General features: G+C 36.4%; 1 protein-coding gene across 2 annotated transcripts; it reads right to left on the bottom strand.

Moving 5' to 3' along the window:
- Positions 1-218: 218 nt before the first annotated feature.
- Positions 219-7570, bottom strand: LOC135635007 (uncharacterized). 2 transcript variants are annotated; one of them, XM_065145794.1, is made up of 3 exons: positions 7430-7570; positions 7009-7236; positions 219-825 (listed from the first exon to the last, which is right to left on the bottom strand). In XM_065145794.1, exons 2-3 carry the CDS (start codon positions 7198-7200, stop codon positions 466-468), a joined length of 552 nt encoding a protein of 183 aa, XP_065001866.1. In that variant the 5' UTR covers positions 7201-7236; positions 7430-7570; the 3' UTR covers positions 219-465. The 2 variants fall into 2 exon arrangements, with proteins under 2 accessions (XP_065001866.1, XP_065001867.1); XM_065145795.1 differs by lacking the exon at positions 7430-7570 and adding an exon at positions 7340-7362.
- Between the last annotated feature and the right edge of the window lie 5254 nt (positions 7571-12824).

Genomic DNA, 12824 nt, shown 5'->3' with positions numbered 1-12824 from the left:
CAAACAGGTCAGGATAATATAGATCTCCGGGAACACCTGACCCACTGTCATCCCTAAACATAATTCCCACATAAATCACAGTTCGTGTTCCATAAGGTGCATTTAAATGCAACACTTTCTTGTAGTACAAATAATATTATGATCTCACCATAATGAATATAACCCTGACACTTAACCACCTCCATGTTTGCAGGGTTTTAAATCATTGGCAACTCTCGTTAGACATCGGCGACCATCCCACCGATTCAATCTTAAAAAGTTGTAACTTCGGTTTGCAACATATGGGAGAATTTGGAAAGAATACAAATTCTTCTCCAAACTTCTCCAAATATTAACAGTATGTTGTGTTTGCCAGCAGAATGGACATAAGTTGATATAGTATACAGCAGAAAACAGTATTCCAAAACCTTAAAACAGAGACTGCTCCGATATCAGTACAAAGATGATGCCTGACAAGGGTTTGCTTCAGGTTGTAGGCTTGCCGGCAACTCGCTCAGCTATCCATCCCAAGCCATCATACAATCCCTCGCCTGTGAGGGCGCAACAGGCCTGGATGTGCCAGTCATGGTTCTTGATGCTATGGAGGGAGAGGGCTTCAGTTATCTCGGCAGGTGACATGGCATCCTTGAGATCCTGTTTGTTGGCAAACACAAGCACCACTGTGTGCTCGAGGTCCGCATGTTGAAGCAACCTGAAGAGTTCATCCTTAATGATATTGATCCGAGCTCGGTCAGTACTGTCTATCACAGCAATAACAGCATGAGCTCCCCGATAATAAGTTGCCCATGAGGTTCTCAGCCTTTCTTGTCCCCCTAGATCCCAGACCTGCTTAATTGAGGATAATATTATTAAACGTAATATGTAATTTTTCACATCTAGACTTAGAACTCAAGGATCTGTGAACAAAGTCAAATACCAAGGAATAGAAGTGAACTTGCCCAAAGAAGCTTAATACGCATGTAAAAGCTTATGCTAAAAAGACTTTGATTTGATTGAGATTCACATAATGTACTGATCAATGTTGTTTAAGCATGAGCATATTTTAGGTATACATAATGATGGGGATACATGTTCTCTTAATGTAATTTAAAGATGCAAACTGCACTGTGAATGTCATTAAGAAAAACTATAGAAGACTCATCTTCAATTGGGATCCTGCTATTAATGGCTAGTAGACACGCCAACACAAATCATAAAATCATAATATACTTGCAACAGTCTCATGCTAACCAACTCAAAATGTCGCATACATGAAATGGACAAATGATGTATAGAAGCTCATGTTAACCAGATTTAGAAATATGAACAGTATCCCAAACTTTTCTAGTCTTTCAAACAAGACTTGCAAAAAGTAGCTCTACATAATTCTAGATTAGCAGTAATCATCAACTTGCAAAGACTGATAGAACTGACAAAGAAAACAAAACGACAAAAAAAAAAAATCAAACATGAAGAAAGAGAGATATGGGTACATCACAGAAGCCACTAAGGAATGCAGTAGTGTTGGCGACTTCAACATTAACAGCAGTGCTGGAGATCAACAAGTAAATGATAACTCATCAGAGCGGGAGAACAATTACAGCAACAACCACCACTTTGGCAGCATCATAATGTGAACTGCAGATATTGGAAGTGGGACCCTGGAGATGGTCCACAATGGAAGATGTGTTTTCGTCGAAGAAGCTTGGCTGTGAGCTTCTAATAAATCCCTGGAGAAGATCTCAAGCAGTGATCCATGGAGGACGATAAGCATTGGGCACTGAAAGATCATTGAAGGTGGCCAGAGGATGATGATCTGTTCTCGTCTGGTGAAGGATGATCAATAATTGGCCAGAAGCCGTGGAGTGGAGGGGAAGGGAACTAGGCAGAGGAAGGGGTTGAAGGATTTGGTCACGTCTCAATTCAAGAAAAGGGATATGATTAATCAAATGCTTGGATATAATATGTATTCAGATATGGATGATATCCATATCAGACCTGTATACCTAACATAAATTCATATCAAAATCCAACTAAAAGAATAAACACCAAATCAGATTTGTATGCATATCGAACTTGGATACCCACGTATCGACCCAGATCAAGCTTTGACTAATTACGATTACAGATCCGGTCAAAAAATATCCAACCGTTTTCATCCCTACAAAGACAACTTAGTTACCTGATAAAAAGTAAAACTACTTAGAAAGTACCACAGGAGAAAATAAGTTAAAGATGAATTGACTATCCGTTGGATGAATATAAGTTAAAGATGTGCTAATACCATAATCAAAAGCTGGAGCTTTTGTTCTAATTATTAATCCTTGATCCACCATTAACCCAGGCCCCATATATGGAAGTGCAAGAACATCATCCTGGGAGTCTCATCCTCGAAGTCTCGTCCTTGAGCCAAAGCAAGTCTGATAGTTATTTTTTATTATCTTCTTCTATTATTTTTCTTTTTTCTCTCTCTTTTCCTTCTTCAACTCTCACAAAAGAAGATTTATCTATTCATGGAAAGCTCATCCTACATCAACTATCCACATCATAAGCTTGTATTGTATGCCAAACTAATTTTGGAATTTGATGATGCTGGTGCTGCTAATTGTGGTTTTGGATTGAAAAGTCAATCTTAAGTTTCATTTCTTTTGAAACTTACAAGCTCAAAGCATTAATGTGCAAATTTTTCTTGACCAGGATAATTAATTAGCCTAATATTTTTTCTTACTATTTAAAATGGATCCTTCTCTCATCTGGATAAAGAGCTAGCTATATTTTTCTTTTATGTCAGATAGTTATGGCTTTAAAAGAAAGGTTTTATCCTTTTAAAAAGCTAGGGATTAAAAAGAGATGAATGGACAAAGCCATTATTTGGATTTTTATTGTTTTAAAACATCCTGCAGGGGTTTGGAAAGAGTGGACACAGATTACATTGAGGTGAGTATTCATTTGGGACTTTCAGTTTCTACTAAAATAACTTATGTCACTAAAGAATTGTTTAACATTTCATTTATTATGTTGTAAATGACCTGTTATTGTAAAATCATCCATACAGGTTTTGTAATATGACTTGTTGGTTAAGGTTATATTTGTGGACAAAATGTGCACACTATCAGATGTCTGTGACTGGTGAGATGTATGGTAACTACTTTACTGTGCATATGGCTATGCATAGAGATGATTTGTTACTCATACTAGAAGTTATTTTGTGGGAACCAATATGATATTGAGGTACCATCTACACTATTGCACTGTGCATCTGTTTGCAGAGATCTTCATAATAAGAGAATTATATTTTTGTGCTTTGAGAAACATATGCAGGGCTTCTTAATATTTTTTCAGATTCTAGTGATTAATTACTGTTTCTATTTAGGGTGAAAATTAATTACTGTTTCTCTTGAGGGTCACTCAGCTAGCAGAGACTGGATACACTAAAAATGGCATTCTCACATCAGGACATATTATCTTTCCTTCTAAAAAAAAAATTGCTTTCAATATATTATAAAAGATATTCCTTGATGAAAATTTTGATTGATAAACATTTTTTGGTAGGATCTTCAATACTGCTGTAACTTTTTTGTGTGATATAATCTTGAACTAACCCTTCAAATCTTTTTTTTGTTTACAAAAAGGAAACTAGATTACTGATTTAAAGTTCTACAATGAGACCTGTTAAGGTCTTTTAACAGATACAATGACAACTCAGGGGGATAATTGTCTTCTTATCCCAAACCAGTGACAAATGATTGACTCTAGCACTTTTTGGCAGCCCAATTAGCTACTTGGTTACATTCTTGATAACAGGGTAAAAAGGTGTAAAAAATAATTTGCTGAAGAAGTGCTTTGATATCTTGAATAATGATCCGCAAACGCCAAGGTGGAGTAGCGTCTTTGGTAAAAATGCCACATATTATTGAGGAATCAGTTTCAATTTGTATGTGAGTGAATCCTCGGTTTGAAGCAAACAGCGGCCCTTCTTTGATGGCCAATGCTTCACACTGTATGTAATATACTTCAAATCTCCAATCAAACTCGAAAGATACTTCTTTTTTCTTTATAATCTCCAATCAAATCTATGATTATCTTCTTCCTTTTGTTTGGTTTTCTTTTTTCATCTTGAATAATCTTGGTGGATAATATAGGATTGTAATAGGTGTTGTCAAAGGGCAACTTATGAAACTCATAAAAGATGCCCTAAAGTAGTCAAGATTATTCAAGAGAAAATAAATCAAAATTATCTCACAAAAATAATATTACCCACATACAGAAATCAAAAGGCACATTTGTATACTCAATTGGGGTTACAAAATAGGGTACCAAAGCTGACTTACAAGTTACAACCATGTGGATGTATGGATTAGTGCCTCAAGTATGAAAGAGTCTCATGAGGTGAACCCACACAATGATATCATGAATCCCACAACCCAGCTACTTGAAAATGATTTTATGTTGTGTGACCCTTGATGAGTTGTTAAAATTGAGTTGGAGAAATTGCAGCTCCCAAATGGATCCCATGTGAGATATAAGATACATGAGTCACTACCAAACTAAAAAGAGCACTTTTGGGTGCTCCTTGTTGGGTGCAATGCCATAGATTTTTGACCCTAAATCATGACAAGAACACTTACTTGCCTACATGTCTATGCCTTATTTAAAGGGAAAAGCACCATCATAATTATTAACAAAGAAAATAACAGTAAAAGGAAAGGAAATAATGCATAGGCATGGGATACAAAGAATTGGAAACAACGACAGTGGTAGGGAGAAAATGCTAACAATACTGAAGAAAAAAGAACAAGAACTAGAAAAATATAAGCTGAGAATTTGTAATGGAAAGTAAGAAGAGGAAAGGAATGAACAAAGGAAAAACATAAGAGAGTAAAAGGAGGCAAAGTCGGAAAGAGAGAGAAGATGATATAACCACTATCTTCATTTCCCAAAAAAATGCTAATCAAGAGGCTCGTACCATGCATTTACGATAACCAGTACCAGTTCTTAAAAAGTAGAGAATTCAAACCTGATAGCAACCAACTAGGACCCAATTTAACCAGCATAAGATGTCCACATGATGCATACATGCAATTGCATAGAAGTGTACAGGATGCATAAACAAACCAACAAAATAAAACCAAAAAAGAATGGCCGTGTTATAATGCTTTTCCATGTCATCATAGTTCACTTATCTAAAAAATATTCCATTGTTATAAAAAAAATGTCTGTATAACCATTTGGATAGCAAATGAAATCTAAAAAATAAAGTATCTAAAAGCAACCAAAGATAATATTCTAGCACACCTACAGATAAATGCATACAAGTCAATGCATCATGATGGGAGTTCAATGCATGGTACATTGACAAGTAGAGTAGCCTTTGTGTTGTTTTATCCAGCAAAAGAGTTTTTAACAATTGTAAAGCCAGACATCTAAAAGGTTGAAAGTTCCGGTGACCAAAATGCCTCACATGTGAAGTCTGTCATATACGAAATCAATATGATTCTATATTTGGCAGGCTTCACATGTTGATATCTTCGTTATGTGACCATTCAACCTAAATTGACTGTGTATAACATGTTTGCATATCATTAAATATTCTTAACATCTGCTGCATAGGTTTGCAAAAAAGAATTAGATGGGTTATACATATCAATGACACAACTTGAAGTTTAGGTACCAAAGTGAAACTGACCACATAAGTCTATTCATCAACCAAAATGAAACAGATCAAATAATTCAAAGCAAGATTGTCAAACTTTTTTTCCTACCTAGGATCATAAAGGGGGCTCACAAACTCGGATCATAGGATCAGATCATAATATTGTCATATCATACAATTTATTAAAAAAATAATTTTTAGATACATATATACTAATAATTTTTCGTAAAAATATTTTTTGTTAGGATTTAGTACCTCTCATATATCCTAAAATTAATAATTATATTTTTATTAGGGTGAATGCATAATTCAATAATAATAACAATAGCCCTTATTTGAATAAATAATAATTTTATTGTTTCATGTCTTCATTTTCTTTTTTAGGTTTATGAATAATAATATTCCTTGCTGTGTGTCACCTCGCCTTCTATCAATCAAATTTTCTGTTTCATTTTCTTTTATATGAAGCCCATGGGTCAATTCAATTAACTCGAGTCGATTGGCGAGTCAACTTGTGATATAGCCCAAGCTCACCATCCCTATTTCAGGGACCAACTCGTCAAGACTGATCTGAACTGTATGATCATGCAATCTTATAGCCCAGACCATGAGTTTGACAACCTTGATTCAAAGTCAACAAACTGATCTAGCTCCAATAAAAAATTTCTTGGATAAGAACATCTTTAATTTTATATCAGACATGCAAGAAGATATTGGCTCATCAACATCCATATATTATGCCAAAACATTCCCTTCTATTCACCTCACTCCCACAGTATTCTTGTTCTGTCATATTTCATGATAAGCTGGCCACGTCATTATACCAGTCTTAAAAAGCACAAGTGCATCTTCACCCTAACTTACTTAATCCCTTTGCAAAGCTTGTTTTCACATAGAATTGTCCACAAGTGTTTCAACCACTCAAATTCTAGATTTTTGAAGTAATTGGCACAAATATCAGCCATCAAAGTCTCACTTAAGAGCTACAGAAAACAAGACTTCATCTCTGACGATTCACCAATGTGCCTCATGCTTCTGTGGTCCTTACACAGAATTTTATCATTTATAATATACTGACTAATAGATAAGATGACAATGAACTGTTGATGTAAATAAAAGGACAAACAGGCTATAAATGGATAACATATAATGTGTAACAAATACAGGGATTTAAAGGGATAGGGATAAATCCATTGCCCTCGCAAAAGAGAAGATATATATTGTCATTACAATATATCTACAAGAACAGAAACATGAGTTCTACATTCAAAAGTTCAGAACAGTTACATTACAACACAACAGCAATCAAGCACCAGAAATTATAACCAAGAAAAACTTCGAAAGAATGAACAGAAAAGGAGAAACTTGTCGCTCACCTCAAACCGTATGTTCTTGTAGACGACCTCCTCCACATTGCTACCTATGGTAGGGCTCGTGTTCACGACCTCCCCCAGGTGCAATTTGTACAGCGTCGTTGTCTTCCCGGCGTTATCCAATCCGACAACCACGATCTTGTACTCCTTCGCGGGGAACAACATGAACCAGAACCTCGACAACAGCGCCCCCATCTTCCCCCTCCCGATCCAATGGCTCCGCACTCCAATCTAGCAAACAAAGAAAATTAGACCTTGGCCCGCAACCAGATCAAATCCGATCATAAAAAACCCATCTTTGAAACCCTAATTCAAGCAGCGAGGATAAACCAACAGATCAACTAAAGAAAATCGGACGCAGCGACTACTCCACGAGACCGATCGAAGAACTCCGAATCATGAACCGAGATGAAAGAATCTTAACCTGGCGATGACGATATATAGGATCCGAAGGATTTCCGAGACTTCCGATGGTAGAGATGAGATCCGGGAGCTTCCTTCCGTCCTTCCCTAATTTGTCGAAGGATACATATATATATATATATATATAGAGAGAGAGAGAGAGAGAGAGAGAGAGAGAGAGAGTCCAACGAAGACGAAAGCGAATGGGAGGATGTCGGTCTCGAAGCCAGCGTAGCACGATACGGTGGGCCTGATGAATCATGAGGTTAATAGCCTTCGGGTCTTTTTTCGGGTATTCAAGTTTAGTACGTGAATCTAAATTTCAAATAAAAGTACATGGCATGACATCAACTTTGATCTTATCGATCACAATTTATCTATGTAAGAGGATGATGATGTGTTGGTCACTTTGCATAATTAGAGATACATAATGCAACTTGTGCAATTATTATGTTGCTTTACACTAGCACTGTTCTTCCACTAGTGCTCTTCTTTTTGTATTTTGTTTAAAGATTTCATACATATTTAATATTAAGTTTTAACACTTGATGTTTTTTTTTTCTTTTTACTTATTCTCAGCCAGAGATTTCTCGCTATTCATTATTATCACATTAAAGCAATTTTCTCTGATGTCAGTCAAGCACTAAGATCTCTCGACAACGCACTAATATTACTATGAACAACACAATTGTCTACCAACGCCACTACCATTGCACACTTACAATACCCATCACCTCTTCAAACATCATCAAATAGCTAATAAGCCAAAACATTAAGAAACAACACGACGGTAAGAATGACTATGAATTCAAAGAATAAATGTTATGGTACCATAGAGATGGGTCTTCCGTAACATTGAGGGCAAATTTTGAGTGTAAGTACTAGTAAATCTCATGAGAGAGACTTGATCATATAGAGGTATGATCGGAGCGGTTGGTGAGTTAGATTGCTCTAAAGCTCATATTCACTTAATGGAGCATAATAAGTCAAAGGATAAGGTAAGTAAACGAACGTTACTACCAAGGACATAAAAGAGAATAAAAATGACGCGAGCTCTAAAACATGATGATAAAGACTATGGATGAGAGTTACAATATGTCTTTTTCATTAATAAGAAGAATTGCTCGAAGAACATAGAGGTGTTGAAGCATATGAAAGAGATAAGAAAGCGACGATGAGTCTAAAGGAACTTAGCTATCTAAATCAAGTCTTAGTTAGAACGGAAGTGGATGCTAGTTACGTGTGCTCTACAAGCAAATCATGTAAGTGATGACATATAGCACCTCGTGTAGGGATATCTAAGGGCGACATCATATGCGCAGCAGAAGAACATAAAATAAAAATCTCATATTTCTCAAAAGGTATTTGTTGTCATACGAAAATTGGTGCACAAAAACTCACGAAATTGAAAACCACGTGTGAGATGATTATGTTACCTCAATACGGTAGGGGCTACGAAAACGCTCCTTGAATCACTGTTCAAGTCTCCATATTTGTTAGTTAAAGAGGAGAAAAGAATAAGAGAATATGAGGTGGCAACCAAAATAGCCCAAACCATAACCTATTGGTTCCCTCCTATTTATAGAGGCTCTCTATCAACTTAATCATAGATCCTATCATATTAGATACTAGATCTTCATCCAACTACCTAAGTGTCTTAGATTAATGAATCTCTCATCAAGAACATATACTTAGGTATATTTATTTTCCACTATCAAGTTATTATTTTTAGAAATATGTTTCAAACTAATTTTTTTCTTATTATTATTACATCAACATCGAAAGTCATATGTGCTAATACGATCAAATCTGAACATAAATAAACATTTCAAACTAAATTAGTGATTCGTATCAATTATAACATATGATTTTATAACATATAATTAGAAATGTATCATAAAATTCCTGACTAATAATTTTATAAATTTGATTACAGATATTTTGATAACAAAAATATGACATTATATCAAATATCGATACTCCTTTTACAAACATTATATATATATATATAAGGGTTAGAATGGCAGTTCCTGTTCCTTGGGAAGTACCAAATAAATGACTATTCGAACCAGGGTTTTGGGCATAAAGATTCCATTGACCTGTAAAAAGTGGTCCCAACCCTTGAGGATAGGGTAATACATCTAAAAAAATATTTCATCTAACGTACTGTCCCCTGGATTCTAGAATAGCGACATGAACTAAATGTCTTGCCCAAGCCAAAGAACTCACTCCGAAAAGTCATGATAAATGATGATTTAGATGAGATTCGACATTTTTGAACCACGAAACACTTGGTTTCCATTTTGGTTGTAAGTGTAACCAACCCACTATTAAGGATATATCAGAAAGAAATAATAGAAAAAGAGCTCCAGTATAAAGATCTTCATTAGTGCGTAATCCGATTGTATACTACCACTGATAAACACCGGAATAAGCGATATTCACTGGACCGGTAGCACCTCCTCGAGTAAAGGCTTTTACAACTGGTTGACCAAAATGAGGATCCCAAATTGCATGAGCAATAGGTCTTACATGTAAAGGGTCTTGTATCCATGACTCAAAATTTTCTTGCCAAGCTACATGAAAGAGATTTTCGGATGTCCACAGAAAGATTATTGCTAATTGCCCAAAGTGAGAAGCAAAAATGTTCTGATAAAGACGTTCCCCAGTAATATCATCATGACTCTCGAAGTCATGTATGATAGCAATACCAAACCAAATACGACGAGTAGTGGGATCCTGAGCTAAGCCTCGGCTAAACCTCGGAAATCTTAATGCCATAATGCCTTTCAAATCCTCCTAGCCATTATCCTACTGCAATAATTCTTGTTAAGAAGAATGCCCATGTTGTGGCAATTCCACTCAGAAGGTAATGGGTTACTCCTACAGCACGTCCTTGTACAATGCTCAAGGCTCTAGGCAGTAGCAAGAGCAACTTTTAATTTGTTATAAGCCCAAACGATGGATTCAATGAGTTCTTGCCAATAACCACGGCCACTGAATAAAAACATTAAATTGAAAGCCCAAACAAAATGAGCACATAAGAAAAAGAGACCATATGTAGATAATGAAGAACCATAAGACTACCTGAGATGCCTGTGCCCATAAGAAATCTCGAAGCCACCCATTAATAGTAATGGAACTCTATGCAAAGTTTCCTCCTGTAATATGAGTTACTACCCCTTGATCACTTATAGTACCCCAAACACCATTTTCCAACCGAAATGGAAAATAACTATGGAAATCACATTGTACATCCAGAATAGACCTAAGAAGTCATGATCCCAGGCAGATACTTGACATGTCCCCCCTCTTCCAGGTCCATCACAAGGAAAATGAAAACCAAGATTTGCTTTATCAGGTATCAAACGGGAACTACGAGCAAATAGAACACCTTTCAGTAGTATCAATATAGTCACATGGATCATAAATGCATGAATATGATGGACTAAGAAGTCTACGGTTCCTAATGGAATATATAACAAAGCTATACGGTTCCTAATGGAATATATAACAAAGCTACTTTGCTGCCTACTGCTACCAACTTACCACCTCCCCAAGTTAAGCTGGTACTTACTGTTGCACCAGGAGCTATTATGCCAGGTGCTAAAGCATGGGTGTTTTGTACCCATTGAGTGAAGATGGGTTGTAATTGTATAGCGATATCTGAAAACATATCTTGTGGATGCCCTAAAACGGTCATGGTATCATTATGAATATACAAGCCAAAACTATGAAAACCTAGAAATATACATGCCTAGTTATGATGTGATATGATTGCATCGCGGTGTCTAAAGACACGATCTAATAGATCGTTGTATCGAGTAGTTGGATCGTAATCTCTTACCATAAAAATTACTGCATGTGTAGTAGCACCAACTATGAGAAACCCACCGATCCACATGTGATGTGTGAACAAAGAAAGTTGTGTACCATAGTCAATAGTTAGGTATGGATAGGGAGGCATGGAATACATATGGTGAGCTATAATAATGGTTAAAGAGCCTAACATAGCCAGGTTAAGAGATAATTGAGCATGCCACGACATTGTTAGGATTTCCTAGAGTCCTTTAGGGCCTTGGCCTGTAAATGAACCTTTGAGTCTCTAAAATATCTTTAATGCTATGACCAATGCCCTAGTTGGTTCTATATATATGACCAGCGATCAAGAAAAGAATTGCAATAGCTAAATAATGGTGTGCAATATCGATCAGCCATAGACCACTTGTTATTGGGTCCAATCCTCTGCGAAAAGTAAGAAATTCCACGTATTTTGACCAATTCAAGGTGAAAAAGGGGGTTGCTCCCTCCACAAAACTTGGATAAAGTTAAGCCAAAAGGTCCCGATTCAAGATAAATTCATGAGGAAGTGGTATCTCTTTAGGATCAACCATCTTGGAACTAAGCCAATTTGGGGGCGGCTTTGTGATAATGGAACCAACCAGCAAAAAGTATTAACGATGCAAAGACCAATGCACCAATGGTGGTACAATAGAGTTGTAATTCACTAGTTATTCCATATGCTCGCCAATACTTTTTGCATTCCTGGGAAACCTCCACCCACATCACCATTCAATATTTCTTGACCTACAATTGGCCAAACTACCTGGGCACTGGGTGCAATGTGAGTAGGATCACTTAGCCATGCTTCATAATTAGAAAAACGAGCACCATGGAAGTACATGTCACTCAGCCAAAGAAAGATAAATGGAGAGTTGACCAAAATGAGCACTAAATACTTTTCGAGAGATCTCCTCCAAATCAGTGGTATGACTATCAAAATCGTGAGCATCAGCATAGGTTCCAGATCCAAAGTGGTAGTATCAGGGCCCTTAGCTATTGTTCTTTGAGAAAGAATAATCATTAAGTCCTCCTCTTTCCGGATAACACATACAAAGAGACCCGCCAACAGCTTTTAGTGAACCTCTGAAAGATAGCTATTTTATTTATGTTATGATTAGTCCCTTTCTTTCCCATCTCCCATCCATCTATTTTATTTAGTTATTCACTAGAGCAATTATTAGTAATTCACTAGAGCAATTATGATATTGAAGTCAATCCAAGGCAAGTGTTCGGATCTATTTTTTTTTTACACATTAAAGTATCATTGGAAACACAAAATCCAATTCATGGCTCCAAGTTTACCCGTCCATCAGCATTACTTGGTTCTCTGCAACCTTAACCTTCTGATAAGAAGTTGAAATAAGGAATCAGTATCTTTTCTTCCTTGGCTTAGGAAGAAGGCAGCCCAAATATCAATATGGCATCCTTAACAGAGCAATGCAATGCAGCAGCATTCTGTGAACCCACAAAACATTCTGTGTATTTGCATTGAACAGAAGTTTTTCCCACCCCAATAGCCGACTGATATATGCTTACGAGTCACACACTAATATCCTTCTTCTACAGCATCTATG

This window comes from Musa acuminata, chromosome BXJ3-4 (assembly GCF_036884655.1).
Source record: "Musa acuminata AAA Group cultivar baxijiao chromosome BXJ3-4, Cavendish_Baxijiao_AAA, whole genome shotgun sequence".
Lineage (NCBI taxonomy): Eukaryota > Viridiplantae > Streptophyta > Magnoliopsida > Zingiberales > Musaceae > Musa > Musa acuminata.
The sequence above is the reverse complement of the archived record's forward strand: the minus strand, read 5'-3'. Positions and strand labels throughout refer to the sequence as shown.